This window comes from Amblyraja radiata, chromosome 2, assembly GCF_010909765.2.
Source record: "Amblyraja radiata isolate CabotCenter1 chromosome 2, sAmbRad1.1.pri, whole genome shotgun sequence".
Classification (NCBI taxonomy): Eukaryota; Metazoa; Chordata; class Chondrichthyes; order Rajiformes; family Rajidae; genus Amblyraja; species Amblyraja radiata.
Window position 1 is genome coordinate 8,081,391 of NC_045957.1, and position 17,745 is coordinate 8,099,135.

Here is a 17,745-nt window from a genome sequence, read left to right on the forward strand (position 1 = left end):
ACAGATACTTGATTAGTACGGGTGTGAGGGTTTATGGGGAGAAGGCAGGAGAATGGGGTTAGGAGGGAGAGATAGGTCAGCCATGATTGAATGGCGGAGTAGACTTGATGGGCTGAATGGCCTAATTATAATAAATAAATAATTTTGTTTATAGGGACAGTGCATATTAATTAACATTTGCATGTAAATATGCGAGATTGTAGCCAATCAGTAGCTAATTTCCGTCTCTAGTCCCAGGCAAAGGTAGGTGAAGTGTCTTGCCCAAGGACACAACGACAGTACACACTCCAAGCAGGATTCGAACCGGCCACCTTCAGGTTGCCAGCCGAACACTTAGCCCATTGTGCCATCTGTCGTCCTCTGCTATCACCTATGACCTTATAAACTACCCATTTTAGGGAGGGAGGGGAAGGCAAGAGTGCAATTTCACAACGTCTTTCATAGAAGCCTTTCAGTGACTCGAACAGCACATGTTGTTAATCATGTAATCTTGTTGTTCAGGCACTATTGTAATAATGTTTAGGAACTATTGTATTAAACACCACCTTTCCCAGGGGAGAAAAATGAACTGTGCTATGATTATTCCTAATCTGTAATGTAACTTGCCTTTTAAGATTTGATGTAGCATCACCCCTGGCACATTTAAAAAAACGTTTTTTATTTCAAAATAGACTATATTCGAGAAATAAATATATACAATACATAATCCTTACAAAACTCCATCCGACATTCTCGGAGGCTATACATACATTCAATACAGTTTACACAAATTACACAATTTTACCCCCCACCCTTGCCAGTCATGTGGCCCACTGGCGTGGAGTCCCTTCCCTTATTTTGAGGGGCATCTCCACACCCTGTCCCCCATGTCCAGCAGCGGAAGGACCCTAGACTGTGGTCCTCCCCCACCGAGCCTTGGCGTTGGCTGCACCGAGCTTCAGTGCATCCCTCAGCACGTCTGCAGCGGGCCAGTCAGCAACATTCCCAGACGGACATCTCGCTCCGCTGGGAGGTCAACAATGCTCTAGCAGACCAAAGAGCTTCTTTCACCGAGTTGATGTCCTTGCAGCAGCACTCGATGTCAGTCTCTGAATGTGTCACTGGGAGCAGTCTGTAAATCACCCTTGCCAGTCCATGAATCACAGAGTCCTCTGTGACAGAGCAGTTCGGAATAAACCACACTTGCGCCAAGTACAGCAGCCCCAAGAGCACCTCACACCTGATGACCAAATTTACTCCGTTATAGAGAGGTAGAGAGGGAGCGCTGCTTCCACAGCTCCAGTTTCTTTCCCACCTTGGCTATCCGCTCCAGACAATTCTTGTCACACGCCTCAGCCCCAGAACCTTCAAGAAGTCAAGCTTGATGGTGAGGGGGACGGAAGATCGGTCGGGCCAGTTGCCAAAGAGCATGGCCTCGCTCTTCCTGCGGTTCACCCTGGCTCCCGTGGCCGACTCAATCTGTGGACCGACCCTGGATCCGAGCAGAAGGGCGCGACATTGTCCATGTACAGGGAGGTTTTGACCTGAGTGCCCCCACTGCCTGGCAATGTCACTCCTCTTATGCTCACGTCCTTCCTGATGGACTCGGCAAAAGGTTCAATACAACAGATGATCAAGACAGGGGAGAGAGGGCAACCCTGCCTGACTCCAGACCTGACGGGGAAGGTGCCTGATTACCACCCATTGATTTGGACTGCACTACAGATATCGGTATAGAGCAGTTGGATCCAATTCCTGATTCCCTCCCCAAAGGTCATTTTGGGGAGCACGTCCATCATGTACGTGTGCGATATCCTGTCGAAGGCCTTCCCCTGGTCCAAGCTGACCAGGCAGGTATCCACCCGTCTGTCCTGCACGTGGGCAATGGCATCCCTCAGCAGCACCAGGCTGTCTGAGATTTCCACATGTTCGCTACAAAAAGGGATTAACCAGCATGACGACTTCAGAGAGCCTTGGGCTGAGTTACCCTGACCTTTGGCGCTGCATAGTTTGCTGAAGTGAGTACGACTGATCAGCGCAGTGCTTGGCCTGTTTTGTTTTACACTGGGCCACGCAGTTAAAGGCACAATATGGGCCTGTCCCACTTAGGTGACTTTTTAGGCTACTACAGGGGACTATGCGGTCGCCACATGTTCGCGGGTGGTTGCTGGGGAGTAGCCTTCATGGTCGTGAGTAGTTTCCCGCATTCTCAGACTAGTCGAGGCTTCATTCTGGTCGCCGTGAATTTTTCAACAGAATGAAGCCGCCATGGAGAGCAGCGAGAATTCTCGTGCTGTAGGTGGAGTGGTAGCGGGTCGCCAGGAGGTCGTAGGTTGTCGCCGGTGCAGACCAGTGAATTTAATTGGCTCATTGGGGGGGAAAAAACGTAAACAGTAGTTTTCAGAACCAAGGGTAACTGGCCGGTAATGTTAATGTCCGCCGAGCTTCACAGCCGTGTATCTCTGGCTTCTTAAGTTGTCTCCACTCCTTCTCCCCACCCCGTCTCCCCCTTCTCTCCCGTACATGTGCTTTCCCTGTCTTAATTACAGCGCCAACCTTCCTGTTCATCGCGGTGTGTGTCTGTATCACATTGGCTTTGCACTGTGTGAATTTCACTTAGACGGCGCTCCCCCTGCTTGCCCTGTCCCCCGCCTGCATAACGGGCTGGTGAAGGAAGTGATGTGTGTGTGTTCCACTATGACAGTCGCCGTTCCAGTTGCCGGTTTTTTGGCGACCTGCTATGACTTGACAGTCGCCGGCAGTCGCCTGAAAAATCGCCTGAGAGGCCCATTAGTTCAGCAGCAGAATTTAAATGTTAGCTCTAGTATCTTTATAATGTTATTGTGTTAAAATGCCAGTAACGCTGATGTTAGAAATTTTCCAACAAAGACTATTACAAAAACGGAGGTAGAAACTGAACGAACTTTATTGTGAGAGAGAGAGAGTCACACAGAGCCCAAGTGTCTGTGGGAGTCCTCTCTGAGCTAATGCTGAAAACCATCTCTTTTATACATTGATTTAGACAAAAATGCATCCAGACAAATGGTAATGAACAAGGACACTCAGAATTCAAAGGAAATAACATTTAGCTGTGGAAAGTTACACCGGAGCAAGATTAGCCATTCTGCAAGTTCTGTGATATACTCTTAATCTCTTGACCGAGACCTGTCAATTACTTGTGCCCTAGGCAGTTTCGGTAAACAATCTTGTACAGACACAGATAGAATACACAAGGAAATAGTTACATAAATTTTTCCATCAGCTGAGCAGGTCAGAATGTCATTGTTCTGTTCCTGGTGTATGACAATCAAACACCCTGAATTATAAAGTGTTTCCTGTGAATTTCCCAAAGAATTATTCTGGGATTTGTACTCGAGTCAAACCATCTCCCCCACCCCCCCCCCCCCCTCCCCCGCCCCCACCCCCCCCCCCATCCCAAAAGCAACCTAACGACCCTGCCCTAAAATGAAATTGTAATAAAAAAGGAACTGCAGATGCTGGTTTACATGAAAGATAGACACAAAATACATAGCATGTCAGACCGCGTTTCTGAAGAACATGGATGGGTGACGTTTTGGGTTCAGGTCCCTTCTAAAGTGAATTTGTTTTAATTTTAATGAAACAGTTGAGTGAATTGTTGATTTAGTTGTTTAAAGATTTGGATTCTGTGACATTCCGAAGCTTTGACATCTTGATTTGGTTCTTCCTTTCTACCCCCTTCTCATCTGTCCTCACCTCTCTGTCTACTACGCAATGACTCTGGTCACAGTGGGTGAAGCTGCTGTGAAGTATTCACATACTGGGAGATGTCCATGTATTATAATGCACTGTTTATTATTGTCATGTGTACCGAGATAGATTGAATAGCATTGTTTGCATTCTATCCTGTTAAATCATGCTGTAAAATCAAGTCATAAACAAGTACAACAGGAGGTTAAAGGAGCAAAATACCTGACTTCAGAATATTGTGTTATAGCGTAACAGTTACAGAGAGAGTGCAGATTTTTATAAAGTGCATCGTCCGCAAATGAGATAAATTGGATGATCGGGTCTACGGCCATTGATCGTATGCGGCAGATGAGAATGTCACGTCATTAGAAACCAAATCAGCAAGAGAATTATTAGTTTAGTTTACAGCGTGGAAAAATGCCCTTTGACCCACCAAGTCTGCACTAACCAGCGATCCCCGCACATGAACACTATCCTGCACACACTAGGGACACTTTTTTTACACTTATACCAAGCCAATGAACTTACAAACCTGTACATCTTTGGAGTGTGAGAGGAAGCTCGGAGAAATGTCGAAGATCTCAGAGAAAACCCACGCGGTCACGGGGAGAATGGACCAACTCCGTACAGTCAGCACCCGTAGTCGGGATCAAACCAGTATCTCCAGCGTCTTACGCAGCAGCTCTGCCGCTGTGCCACCGTGCCGCTACATATTTTGTGACCAATTTTTCATTTTGTTACAGATTTTGAGCAATGCACGTCTTTTCCTGGAGAACCTCATCAAGTAAGTATCACTTTCTTTATGAAGTGGTCTCTGGGCACATCGGTGGGTTGTGGGATAGATGGTGGCAAGCATAAACAGCCGCAGTGAGTTAATCCATCTCGGGACTTGGGTGTTGTGCAAAGTCCCAGCGTGTGTTTCCCAATTCATTACTCAATGTGCCAGCAGGTGTGAGCCCCACCCAGGGTGCCTGGTGACTAATCTATTGGGCAGTACGGTGGCACAGCTGATAAAGCTGCTGCCTCACAGCGCCAGCCACCCAGGTTTGATCCTGACCTCGGGTGCCGTCTGTGTGTCGATTGCCCGTTCTTCCTGTGACCACGTGGGTGCTCCGGATTCCTCCCACATCCCAGTGACGTGCGGGTTAGTTTCGTTTAGAGATACAATGCGGCAACAGGCCCTTCAGCCCACCGAGTCCACGCCTACTAGTGATCTCCACACACTTACACTATCCAACACGCACTAGGGACAATTTACAATTATACCAAACCAATTAACCTACAAATCTAGCTGGAGCCCTGACAGGCAGTTTTACATCTTGGTTAACCACGGGTCAGATGCCAGAAGACTGGAAGATAGTTGATGTCCTTTATTTAAGCAGGGTATCAAGGACAAGAATGGTTCCCATGTGCCTGTGAGCCTTGATTAGTGATAGGGAAATATTGGTGTGGAGAAGGCCGGAGCATAGGGTTACGAGATAAAGATAAATCAGCCACGATTGAATGGCGGAGTAGTCTTGATGTGCCGAATGGCCTAATTTTGCTCCTATCACTTATGGACATAAAACCTGTATGTCTTTGGAGTGTGGGAAGAAACCGGAGATCTCGGAGAAAACCCACGCAGGTACAGGAAGAACATACAAACTCCGTGCAGACAGCACCCGTAGTCAGGATCGAACCCGTGTCCCTGGCGCTGTGAGGCAGCAGCTCTACCACTGTGTCGCTCTCTTTATGTTCTTATGTCTCATGTTTATGCTTTATGTTTTCTTTGCAGCAGAGAAGGCTGAAGGAGGCCTGGGTTGGGGTGGGGGGGGGTGGGAACAACATAATGCAGGAATACTAAAGAGGTGAATGGATGGAGTAGATAGTGAGAAATGTATTCCCTCAAACCATAAAGGTGTACGTTAAAAGGTTGCGCCCTAACCTTCTGGATCAGCTACCTTGCCAAATCTTGTCAGATGCCTTGCCAAAATCCATGTGGACGACATCTACTGCCTGGCCTACATCAATCTTCCCGATTACCTCCTCAGAAAAGCCCCCATTAAATTACTGAGGCACGATTTCCTTCTCAAAGCCACACTGACTATCCCTGATCAACCCCTGCCTTTTCAAATGTATATAAATCTTATCCCTTGCAATTTCCTCCTGTCGTTTTCCCCAGCACTAATCAAGGCTCGCTGGCCTGGAGGATCCGGTCTTGGCCTCGCCGCCCTGTTTAAATAAAGGACATTAGCTATCTTCCAGTCTTCAGGCATTTGACCTGTAGTTAACCAAGATGCAAACATGCCTGTCAGGTCCGTAGCGATCCCCTCTCTTGCTTTCTGTAGTAGGATATATACACCTGAATCCCCAAGGCATAAAAGGCTTCTGGAATGTTGGAGAATAGTAGAACACAAAGCGTTGGAGTAACTCAGCGGGTCAGGCAGCATCTCTGGAGGACTTGATAGAATAGCAGTACTATAGACAGATACTTTGGCCTGGAATCTTTTGACACACTGCTCTTTGACACCGAGTCTATGACTCATTCATAGATGTGGGCATTAGTGGTTGGGCTATTTGTGTTTGCCCATCCATGATTACCACTAAACTAAGTAGGCTGACTATTCCCTGCAACAGTTCAGACAGCATCTGTGAAGAGTGAAAACCTGTCAGTCTGAAGAAGGGTTTCGGCCCGAAACGTCGCCTATTTCCTTCGCTCCATAGATGCTGCTGCACCCGCTGAGTTTCCCCAGCAATTTTGTGTACCATCAATATAACCATCTCTCTTCTACTCGCTCCCCTCTCTCCAGCTTTACATTGCACCCCTCTTCTTCTCTCCTCTACTCACCTTACATCCTTTTGTCTCCTTTTCACCTCTAGCCTTTGTCACTATCTCCACCCATCTGCCAATTAACTCCCCCCTCCCCCCCACCTGTATCCCTGCTTTACCCCACCCCACCTCTCTTTTACAGCTTTCTTTGCTCTACTCCAATCCGTCTGAAGAAGGATCTCGACCCGAAACGTCATGTGTCCATTCCCTCCACAGATGCTGAGTGACCCGCTGAGTTCCTCCAGCACCTTTTTGTCTTGCTCAAGATTCAAGCACCTAGTCTCATGTGCCTCTAATATGAAGGACCAGCTGTTTCTCTTTCTCCACAGATGCTGCTTGGCGTGCTGAGTATTTCTCGCAATCCTGGTTTGTTTTTTTTGTTTAATTTCAGATTTGCAGCATGAAGATTTTAAAATATTTTACAAGCTTATTTCCGAATGCAGCCAAACGTCAATAGTTTAGTTTGTACAGTGCGGAAACAGGCCCTTCGGCCCACTGAGTCCGTGCCGTCCAGCGATCCCCGCACATTAACACTACCCTACACACAAGGGACAATCTTACATTTATACCAAGCCAATGAACCTACAAACTCTTTGGAATGTGGGAGGAAACCAAAGATCTCGGAGAAAACCCACGCAGGTCACGGGGAGAACGTACAAACTACTACAGACAGCACCCGTGGTCAGGATCGAACCCAGGTCTCTGGCGCTGTAAGGCTCTACTGTAACGCCCGAAGAAGCCTACTAACTATACAGCACCGATCCTTCAGTGGGATGCATTTGTAAATAACATGAATGGCTTGCCTGGTTGTTCATTGAACAGGTGTAACTCTGCTGATTTGGTCACCCCATTACCGAAAGGATGTGGAAGCTTTGGAGGGGGTGCAAAAGAGGTTGACCAGAATGCTGCCTGGATTAGAGGGGCGTAGCTACAAGGGAATATTGTATTGTTTTCTCTGGAGCACTGGGAGTTGAGGGGGAGGCCTGATAAAATATATCAAATTATGAGAGGCATAGCAAGCGTAGACATTCAGAACCTTTCGTCCCATGGTGGAGATGTCAAAGGCTAGAGGGCCGAGCTTTAAAGTGAAGGGGACAAAGTTTAAAGGAGATGCGTGGGACAAGTTTGTTTTTTTTACACAGAGGGTGGTGAGTGCCTGGAACGCGCTGCCAGGGGTGATGGTGGAAGCAGATACAATAGTTGAATTTAAGCAGCTTTTGGATAGGCAGACAAAGAGATGCAGGGAATGGAAGGATAATGATCACGTGCAAGCAGAGGAGATCAGTTTAATGGCACCATGCTCGGTACAGGCATTGTGGGCTGAAGGGCCTGTTCCTGAGCCCTACTGGTCTATCCTTTTCCCTTTTGGTTTTCTCCCAATTCCTATGTCTCATTCCCCATTCCACGCTGCCTCTTCTCTCCCTCTCCTTCTTCCCCCCCCCCACCCCCTCCTGTTTCCCCCACTCCCCTGCTCTACAGCTAATATGTTTCAAACTTTTAAATGCAGGATTCTCAACGAGCCAGGTGGGATCTAAAATTGTTTCTTTGATTACTGCTCCTAGCTTCTGGGCACCGCCACCATAATCCTGTTCCCACGTAATGAAAGCAGAGGAGCTCTGGAGATGAGCTGCCTGTGTGCACACGGAGCAGGATCCTGGGGAAGGGCTCCAGCAGAAGAAGGGAACCGTCAGGGGTGGCCCTGAGCAAAGACCGTTTCCTTCCTGGTTTATGGTGAGAGAGGGCATTCCTCTCTCACAGTTCAATTAAGTTGCGATGATGACACTGCGTTAAAAAAAACATTTAAAATGCCTCAATGTATTCTTCTTAATTGCAGGTATGGTATTTTAGTGGATCCCATCCAAATAGTCTCACTCTTTCTGAAGGATCCCTACAGCTGGCCTGCACTGTGCCTCGTTATCGGTGGGTATCCCTCCCCCTTGGGAAGCGTCTTGTTCCTCTGAGCCTTCTCCATCCCCTTGTGGTTTCCAGCACTGCAGTGGCAGGTTAAATGAAAGTCGTTTGCCGTTAGTTTGCCCACAGGATTCTGCACTGACAGCTCATGGCTCGTTTTAGTTCTCATTACTGCACAAACCTTGGACGTTTGTTTGGATGTCAAGGTGATTGGTCGTCTCTCAAATCTATTAAAAATGATCCTCGTCACATCCTTTGCTTGGTAACCTATTCTGCAACTCCATTAACCTTGTGGGCGAAAGTGCTCAGTGTGACTTACCTTTCTACTTCCGTTGCTCTAATTTTGTACCAGTCCCCCTGGCAGTTTCAGCTCATTTAAATTGCCACCTCTTGAAATCCTCTTTTGAATGTTCAAGCTGGGTGAGAGTGCTCCTGTTATTTTCAAATTGTGCCTTGCATTCATTCCTGCCACATTCATTCCTTCCACCTTTGCCGCAAGGTGGATATGTCAAAAACTAGAGGGCACACCTTTAAGGTCAGTAGGGGGAAGCTGAAAGGAGATGAGGGGGGTTAGTTATTTCACACTGGGTGCCTGGAACATGCTGCCAGGGGTGGTGGGGGACGCAGATACAATAGTGGCGTTTAAGAGGCTTTTACATAGGCACTTGGATGTGAAGGGATATGGATCACGTTGAGACAGAGGAGATTGGATTATTTTGGCATCATGTTCGGCACAGACATTGCGGGCTGAAGAGCCTATTCTTATGCTCTATGTTCTATGATGTAATGCCCTCAAACCCCCCCCCCCCCATACAATGTTGGTGAATTATTATTTCCTTTGTCGATCTCCCGTGTGCTTTGCCTCATCAGTGACTGTCTTCCAGTATAGCCGCCAAGACCAATAAGAGTCGAGAGTGTTTAATTGTCACATGTACAGCAACAAAACTATACAAGTTGTTGGCGGGACCACTCTTGGAGCATTGTGCACAGTTCTGGGTGATCGCCTAGAGAAAGGATATTGTTAAACCGGGAAAGTGGTGCAGGAAAGACTAATGGACACTCCTAATTCCAGTTATCAACCATTTTAACACCCCTCCCCATTCCCACACTGACCTTTCTGTTCCTGGCCTCCTCCACTGTCAGAGTGAGACAACGCGCAAACTGGAGGAGCAGTACCTCATATTATGCCTGGGCAGCTTGCAACCCAACAGTGTGGACATCGAATTCTCCAATTATAACAACTTCCACAACCCTCTCTCTTTCCTATCCTCCAACCACTTCATCCTATTTCTTTAACTATTTAACTCTTCTTTAACCCTCTTTCTCTATTCCTCCCCCACCTCGGTCCAGTCCCAGCCCTCCCAACCTATATTCCCTCCCCCTCCCCCGTTCTGGCTTTACATATTTCACTCCACTCCTCTCCTTTTGGCTTCTTTTCATCTCGATCCTTTGTCCACCCATCTGCCAATCAACCCCCACCCCCTCACCTGCATTCACCTCTCACTTGCCAGACTTTCTGCCACCCCCACCTCTCTTTCTCCCCACTACTCCACCAGTCTGAAGAAAGGTTCCTGACCTGAAATATCGTCGGTCCATTCCTTTCGCAGATGCTGCCTGTTTCGCTGAGTGCCTCCAGCACTTTGTGCTTTGCGCAAGATTCCCGCGTCTGCAATCTCTCTTGTCTCCATCTTAATTAGGATGTTACTGGGACTGGAGGGCTTTGAGCAGTAAAGAAAGGCTGAATAAGCTGGGACTATTTTCCCTGGAGCATAGGAGACTGAAGGGTGACCTTATGTAGGTATATAAGACCTTGAGTGGCGCACACAAGGTGAATGGTCACGGTATTTTCTTTCCAGGGTTGCATTTAAGTTGGAAAGGGAAAGATTTAAAAGGGACCTGAGGGCCAACTTTTTCCACGCAGCTTGCCAGAAAAAGCTGCAGAGTAGTGTAAGATGATGCTGGTGTACAAGCTGATCGCTAGTTGGCGTGGACTTAGTGGGATGAAGTTCCTGTTTCCGTGCTGTATCTCCAAAGTCTAAAGTTGGAATCAAATACAATGTGTAAAAGACATTTGTACTGCCGCATGCATAGAATGGTTCACAGGGAAATGCACCAAATGCAGGCAAATGGGCCTAGTTAGCATAGGCAGCTCGGTTGGCACGGACAGGTTGGGCCGAAGGGCCTGTTTCCGTGCTCAATGACTCTAGTGTTTCTCTGTCAACTGTTAGGATTTTAACAGACCTTTTTCTTTTCAATTCTCCAGCCTCAAATGTGTTTGTAATTGTGACACTGCAGATTGAAAGGCGAATGGCCACGGTGAGTTTGTAGTTTCCTACTTCTGGGGGATTTCTTTGTTGTTTCTTAATATTCGTGTCGTTAATGTTGCCGAGTCTATGGGAGAAACTGGAGTTGTCAAGCTGGACTTGCAAATGGCTCCCACCTTGGCCAGCTTTAAGGAACAGGAACCTCTTTCCTACTGTCAAACCAATCCCTGGAAGACTGTCCCTATCTCTCCTAGAGCTTCCAAATACAATTCCGCAGTGCCCGCCTACGACGGACCCTCTCGAGCCCTGAACACCAAATGCTTTTGGTCTGTTTGCTGTGTCCGAGCTGACCTGGTTCAGTATGAACGTGCTGTCTGACTGTATGGTGTACCACAGGAGAGCTTGATTTCCCACGGTGTCCGTTCAAGCACGTACCCTTCACGTTCAGGTTTGTTATCATTTGCATGAATACGGTGAGGTACAACACCGTTTATTTGTCATTTGAACCTCACATGAAGTTCAAACGAAATTTGGTTTCTGCAGTCATACAAGAAAAGAACCAAGACACGCATCAACACAATTTACACACACATCCATCACAGTGAATCTCCTCACTGTGATGGAAGGCAAAGTCTTGTCTCTCCCCTGCTCTCCATTCCTCTCCCATAGTCAAAGCCCCCGGCGGGTGCTAGCAAGTCCCACGGCCACTTAAAACCGCGCCGGGCAATGTAAGGCCCAGCTCCAGGTCACTCTCAACCCCGCAATTCGGGCGGGAGAAGCCGCCGTTGCCGGTGCCCCGCAAAGCGGTCTCCCACCGGGGACCCGCGAGCTCCCGGTGTCACCATCCACCGGAGTCGGGTCGCAGCAGCGCGCCATCAAAGCTCTCCACGCTCCGAAGCCGGCCAGCTCCACGATGGTAGGTCCGCAGCTCCGCCACTTGAGCCCCCCAGGTTGTTCCGGTTGGAGGCCGCTCCACGGCGCTAGGCCCCAACGGCAACGGCAACGGAGACCCGACAGGGAAAAGGTTTGGTCCCCGTACAGGGAGGATATTTAAAAGTTTCCCCCGCCCCCCCCCCCCCACACATACACAGTCAAAAACCCACCACAAACTATACCCTCAACAGGACAATAAAATAAAAAAAGACAGACGGACTGCAGAGGCCGCTGCGACGTCGATCGCGCCGCCCACCCAAAAAAAAAAAAAAAAAAAAAAGGTAGAGGTGGAATGAACGTCATGCAACAGCATCACGGCCACAGAGACTCAAACAACACGCACAAATTACACAAAATTCTCAAAGAAGATGGGTGCAAAAACAAAACAAGACATTAGTGCAAACATAATTGGAAAAATAAGCCCATAGTAGTGTAAGATATGGGCTGTCGTTCTGTTTTTGAGGTACAGTTACAGTTGAGTGGGTCGGTTCAAGAACTCCTGGTTGTAGGAAAGTGGATGTTCCTGAACCTGGCAGTGTGGGACTTCAGGCTTCTGTACCTCTGCCCGATGGCACCGAGAAGAGGTCACGGCCCGGATTGTGGGGATCCTCGATGATGGATGCCGCCTTCTTGAGGCAACGCCTCATGTAGAAGGTCTTGATGATTGGGGGGAGTTGTGCTTGTGATGGACTGGGCTGAGTCCACCACTCTCCGCAGCCTCTTATAGGGGGAATTGTAGCTCCTACAATTAGTCTGAAAAAGGGTCCCAACCTGAACCATCACCTATCCATCTTCTCAACTGGTGCTGCCTGACCCACTGGGTTACTCCAGCACTTGATGTTCTTTTTGTATAGTTTCTGCAGTTCCTTGTTTGTACACTTCACGATGCAACCTCTCTACAGTACATCTGTCAACGGTTGTCAGATTATTTGGAGACATACCGAGTCTCTTCAGGGCATGATTACTCGGCAGCAACAGAAGACATTTCCCACGTTGCCTTACAAGTTGCCCAGGTTACTGAGGACAGGCGGTTGTGGTACTGGCTCAGTTACAAAGGACACAAGATAAACTGCCAGCTGTGAAATTGTTTTGCTAAACCTGATGCTACTTGCCCAGAAAAAGTGGAAGGCACAATGGAGCAGCCGGGTAGAGCCGCTGCCTCACAGCACCCGAGACCCTGTTTCGATCCTGACCTCGGGTGCTGTCTGTGTGGAGTTTGCATGTTCAACCTGTGACTGAGTGGGTGCTCCGGTTTCCTCCCACTTCCCAAAGACGTGCGGGTTTTTAATAGGTTCACTGGCCTCTGTAAATTGTCCCTCATGTGTAAGATGTGGATGAGAAAGTGGGATAACGTAGAACTGGTGTGAACAGGTGATTGACGGTCAACATGGGCTCAGTGGGCCGAAGGGCCTGTTTCTGTGTTGCATCATGAACATTTTTTTTAAAAAAGGTAAAATTCAACCATGAGATGTGCTGTCATCAGCAGCCGGATCTGACCCACTGTGTGGTGCGAGCTGACCCTTTGTGCCCGCTGAGTGAGTCAGCTGCTGCTCATTAGTACAGTTGCTGCAGTTCAACAACTGCATCATCACTGCTTTCCAGAGACTGCAGCAATTACAGCATCATCAGTGATGGCCATGTCCTCATTGAAACTATATAACCCTGGGCTAACTCATTGTCCTATTGTATACACAATCCCCTACCCCAGTGCGCACACATTTCCCCCACCGTCTCCCACTACCCCCACTCCTCTGTATAATCATCTCCCATCCCCAAGACCCATATTTCCCTTTTATCCCCACCTTCTTTCCTCCATCTGTCCCCTTCCACCTATGTCCCTCCCTCCATTTCACTCCTCTGTTTGTCTGGCACCCTTTTGTCTCCCTTTCACCACAAACCCATGTCATTTATTCCACTTATCTGCCGATCATCCCCTCCTCGCGTATATCCACCTATCACTTGTGTAGGAAGGAAAAGGAATGGGTGGCATTTCAAGTCGAGACCTTCTTCAGACTGAGAGTCGGAAGAGGAAGAGTCATAAAGACATAGTGAGATACGGTGTGGAAACAGCTCCTTCAGCCCAACTTGCCCACACCGGCCAACATGTCCCAGCTGCACTACTCCCACCTGCCCACATTTGGTCCATATCCCTCCAAACATGTCCTATCTATGTACCTGCCTTAAATGTTGCCTCAACTCCCTTCTCTGGCAGCTTGTTCCATACACCCACCACCCTTTGTGTGTGAAAAAGTTACCCCTTGGATTCCTATTAAATCTTTTCCCCTTCACCGTAAACCTATGTCCTCTGGTCCACGATTCACCTACTCTGGGCAAGAGACTCTGTGCTGTCCAGCAAGAGACTCCATGCACCTAGCGAGAGACTCTGTGCATCTCTTATAAGGGATCTCTTATCCAGAGAAGCTGCCTGTCCCGCTGAGTTACTTCAGCTTTTTGTGTCCACCTATGACTTGCTAGGCTTTGCTCAACACCCACCTCTTTCTAAGCTTTCTCACCCCCTACTTCATCAGTCTGGAGAAGGATCCTGACCGGAAATGTCATCTGTCCACAGATACTGCCTGACCCATTGAGTTCCCTCAACCCTTTGTTTTTTTTCATCATGAGCGATATTATAGCTGTAATTTTTAACCTCGTCACCCAAACAGCACATTCCAGATTCTAGCATCTGCAGTTTCTTTCATATCCAATTGCGCAGGCTGGGAATTTAGGCAGCTGAGTGGAAACATTTGTTGTAAGATGCATTTTTCTAATCATCGGTACATAAAATATGTAGCTGGTTGTTCCCAATCATGTCAGCTTTGCCCAGCGAGACGGTTTGCAACGAGTTTTAGTTTTTATTTTCGTTTTGGAGATACAGCGCGATTACGGGCCCTTCGGCCCACCGTGTCCACACCGACCAGCGATCCCCGCACACTGGCACTATCCTACACACACTGGGGACAATCTTACATTTATACCAAAGACAATTAACCTACAAAATCGTGCGTTTTTGGAGTGTGGGAAGAAACCGAAGATCTCGGAGAAAACCCACGCAGGTCACGGGGAGAACGTACAAACTCCCTACAGACAAGCACCCAAAGTCAGGATTGAACCTGGGTCTCTGATGCTGTGAGGCAGTAGCTCTACCGTGCTGCCTCCAAACTAGTGTTCTTTCCTCTGCTGCAGACCACAGCGAGGTTAATTGAACAAGCTGACTGTGTGGGAGTGCAGATCTGTGCAGTGCAAGAGCATCACTCCAGGGAAATCATTAACTGTGGACAGAATAAAACTGCAGATGCTGGGAACTGGAGCAATAAACGCTCGAGCAACTAGCAGGTCAGGCAGCATCTGTGGAGGCAAAGGGATAGTTGGTGTCATGGATGCAGGGTCTTCATGTGACAATAAACTAAACAAAGACACAAAGTGCTGGAGTAACTCAGCGGCTCAGGAACGCCTCTGAAAAACATGGATAGGTGCCATTTCCGTTCGGGACTCTTCGGACTGATTCAATATTCAAGAGAGTTTATTGTCGTGTGTCCCTGATAGGACAATGAAATTCTTGCTTTGCTTCAGCACAACAGAACATAGTAGGCATGACTACAGAACAGATCAGTGTGTCCATATACCATTATATAAATATACACACACACATGAATAATGTGTGTGTGTATATATTTATATACATTACTCTATATTATATAACACACAAATTTATATATATTTATATATACACACATGACTGATTGTGATGGGGTGGGGAAAGAATGCCGGAAGAGAGAAGGCGGCAGGACAAAGTCTGCTAAGTGATTGTTGGGTACAGGAGAAGAGCGGGGAGGGAGGCAGATGATTGCACAAATCTGTAATAATAATAATCATAATGGATGGGATTTATATAGCGCCTTTCTAATACTCTAGGCGCTTTACATCGCATTATTCATTCACTCCTCAGTCACACTCGGTGGTGGTAAGCTACTTCTGTAGCCACAGCTGCCCTGGGGCAGACTGACGGAAGCGTGGCTGCCAATCTGCGCCTACGGCCCCTCCGACCACCACCAATCACTCACACACATTCACACACAGGCAAAGGTGGGTGAAGTGTCTTGCCCAAGGACACAACGACAGTATGCACTCCAAGCGGGATTCGAACCGGCTACCTTCCGGTTGCCAGCCGAACACTTAGCCCATTGTGCCATCTGTCGTCCCCTGTACCTGTACCAAATCTGTAATCTGACCTGCTGAGTTACTTCGGCAGAGTTTCTTGCTGAAGAGAGCCTCCACCTCTCTTCCAGCTCTCTTCCCCAATAATCAGTCTGAAGAAGGGTCAAGACCTGAATCGTCGTGTATCCTTGTTCTCCACAGGTCCTGTCTGACTCGCTGAGTTATTCATGGCACATTGTGTCAGCATCTGTAGACAATTGGACAGAAATAAAAAGACCTGCATTGATCCACCACCTGTCACATTCCTTTCCGGATATGCCCGTGACAGTGTCAGCCAGTGAAGTTCTTGTGTCACGGATACAATGCCAACTTCAATTCCTTTAGTCAGAGGGTGGTGAACCTGTGGAATTCATTGCCCCAGGTGGCTTTGGAGGCCAATGGATATTTTTAAGGTGGAGATTGGTAGATTCTTGATAAGTACGGGTGTCAGGAGTTATGGGGAGAAGGCAGAATGTGGTTTGGAGGGAGAGATAGATCAGTCATGATTGAATGGTGGAGTAGACTTGATGGGCCAAGTGGACTCATTCTGCTCCTATCACTTATGAACTATCACATGACTTTTAGAAACATAGAAAATAGGTGCGGGAGGAGGCCATTCGGCCCTTCGAGCCAGCACCGCCATTCATTGTGATCATGGCTGATCGTCCCCAGTCAGTAACCCTTGCCTGCCTTCTCCCCATATCCCTTGATTCCACTAGCCCCGAGAGCTCTATCTAACTCTCTCTTAAATCCATCCAGTGATTTGGCCTCCACTGCCCTCTGTGGCAGGGAATTCCACAAATTCACAAGTCTCTGGGTGAAATTGTGGAGCTCCCTGCCACAGAGGACAATGGAGGCCAAATCACTGGATGGATTTAAGAGTGAGTTAGATAGACATTCCGACATATACATGGATAGGAAGGGTTTAGGGGGCCAAATGCAAACAAATGGGGCTAGCCCAGCAGGTAACCTGTCCCACAGCCATCGTATTAGTAATGCGGCAACTTGACAGTATTACCTGTGCAGAGCAGAAGCACGCAGCAATGCTGCAGCAATCTGTTTTCAGCGGCATGAACAGTTTAGGTTTAATGGCGACTTTGCACATGACCCTCCTAACGTCTGCGACAACCAGCGATGCTGATTGTACGTCAAGATACAGATATTATTGTCACCAAGTGTCGATGGTAAGAAAGGCAAATGCAATGTTAGCATTCAATTTGAGAGATCGAGAATATAAAACCAAGGATCCAAGGATGAAATGCTGAGGCCACATTTGTATGATGAGCAGTCTTGGTCCCTATATCTGAGGAAGGATGTACTGGCATTGGAGAGGGTCCAGAGCAGGTTTGCGACCTTGAGAGCGTAGGACGTAAGACGCTCTCTTCCTGCTCTTGTGTCCACCGTCGCCGACTCCCTCCACCCTCCTCTCCGGTCCTGGGGGGGGCGAGCAGGGGCCGGGCTCGGAGGCTTCCCTCTCCAGTCCTTCATCCGCGCGGCCCGCCGGGGTCCTTGTGGGGTTGAATGCTCAACATTAAAGGAAAATTAATTTCATTTTCTCGGAGAAGCCTCAATATCGGTCCTGATTTTAGAAACTTTTTAGAAACTGATTTCACTGATTTTTAGAAACTGATTTTAGAAACTGATTTCACTGTCATGTGAAGGAAGCAAAAGGCCAGTGTTTCTCGGTTGATTGTTGATCTGCTGTAACTTTCTCCACAGGGTAGTCTGTCTGAGGGATTTGGGCTCCTCCTGCACACCATTACTCTGATCACCATTCTCACCTTCCCTGCCGCTGTGGTGTTAATCGTGCGCTCAATAACTCCAGGTGAGTGCATGTAGTCAGAGTCGGGGAAGGATGAAGCTCTCTTTGATCTCGTGTTGTAAAATTATCAAAACGTGGACTTTGATTGCTTCATTGAATTGACA

At 47.9% G+C, this 17,745-nt stretch overlaps 1 protein-coding gene across 2 annotated transcripts in view; it reads left to right on the plus strand.

The window, feature by feature from the left end:
• The window catches only part of dgat1 (diacylglycerol O-acyltransferase 1), a 108,637-nt gene that overhangs the window by 47,200 nt on the left and 43,692 nt on the right, over nt 1–17,745 (plus strand). For both annotated transcript variants that reach the window (XM_033041723.1, XM_033041732.1), the window contains 4 exons: nt 4,452–4,492; nt 8,352–8,437; nt 10,692–10,744; nt 17,539–17,644. In XM_033041723.1, coding sequence (XP_032897614.1) covers nt 4,452–4,492; nt 8,352–8,437; nt 10,692–10,744; nt 17,539–17,644 — 286 coding nt within the window. The remainder of the gene's footprint in view (nt 1–4,451; nt 4,493–8,351; nt 8,438–10,691; nt 10,745–17,538; nt 17,645–17,745) is intronic.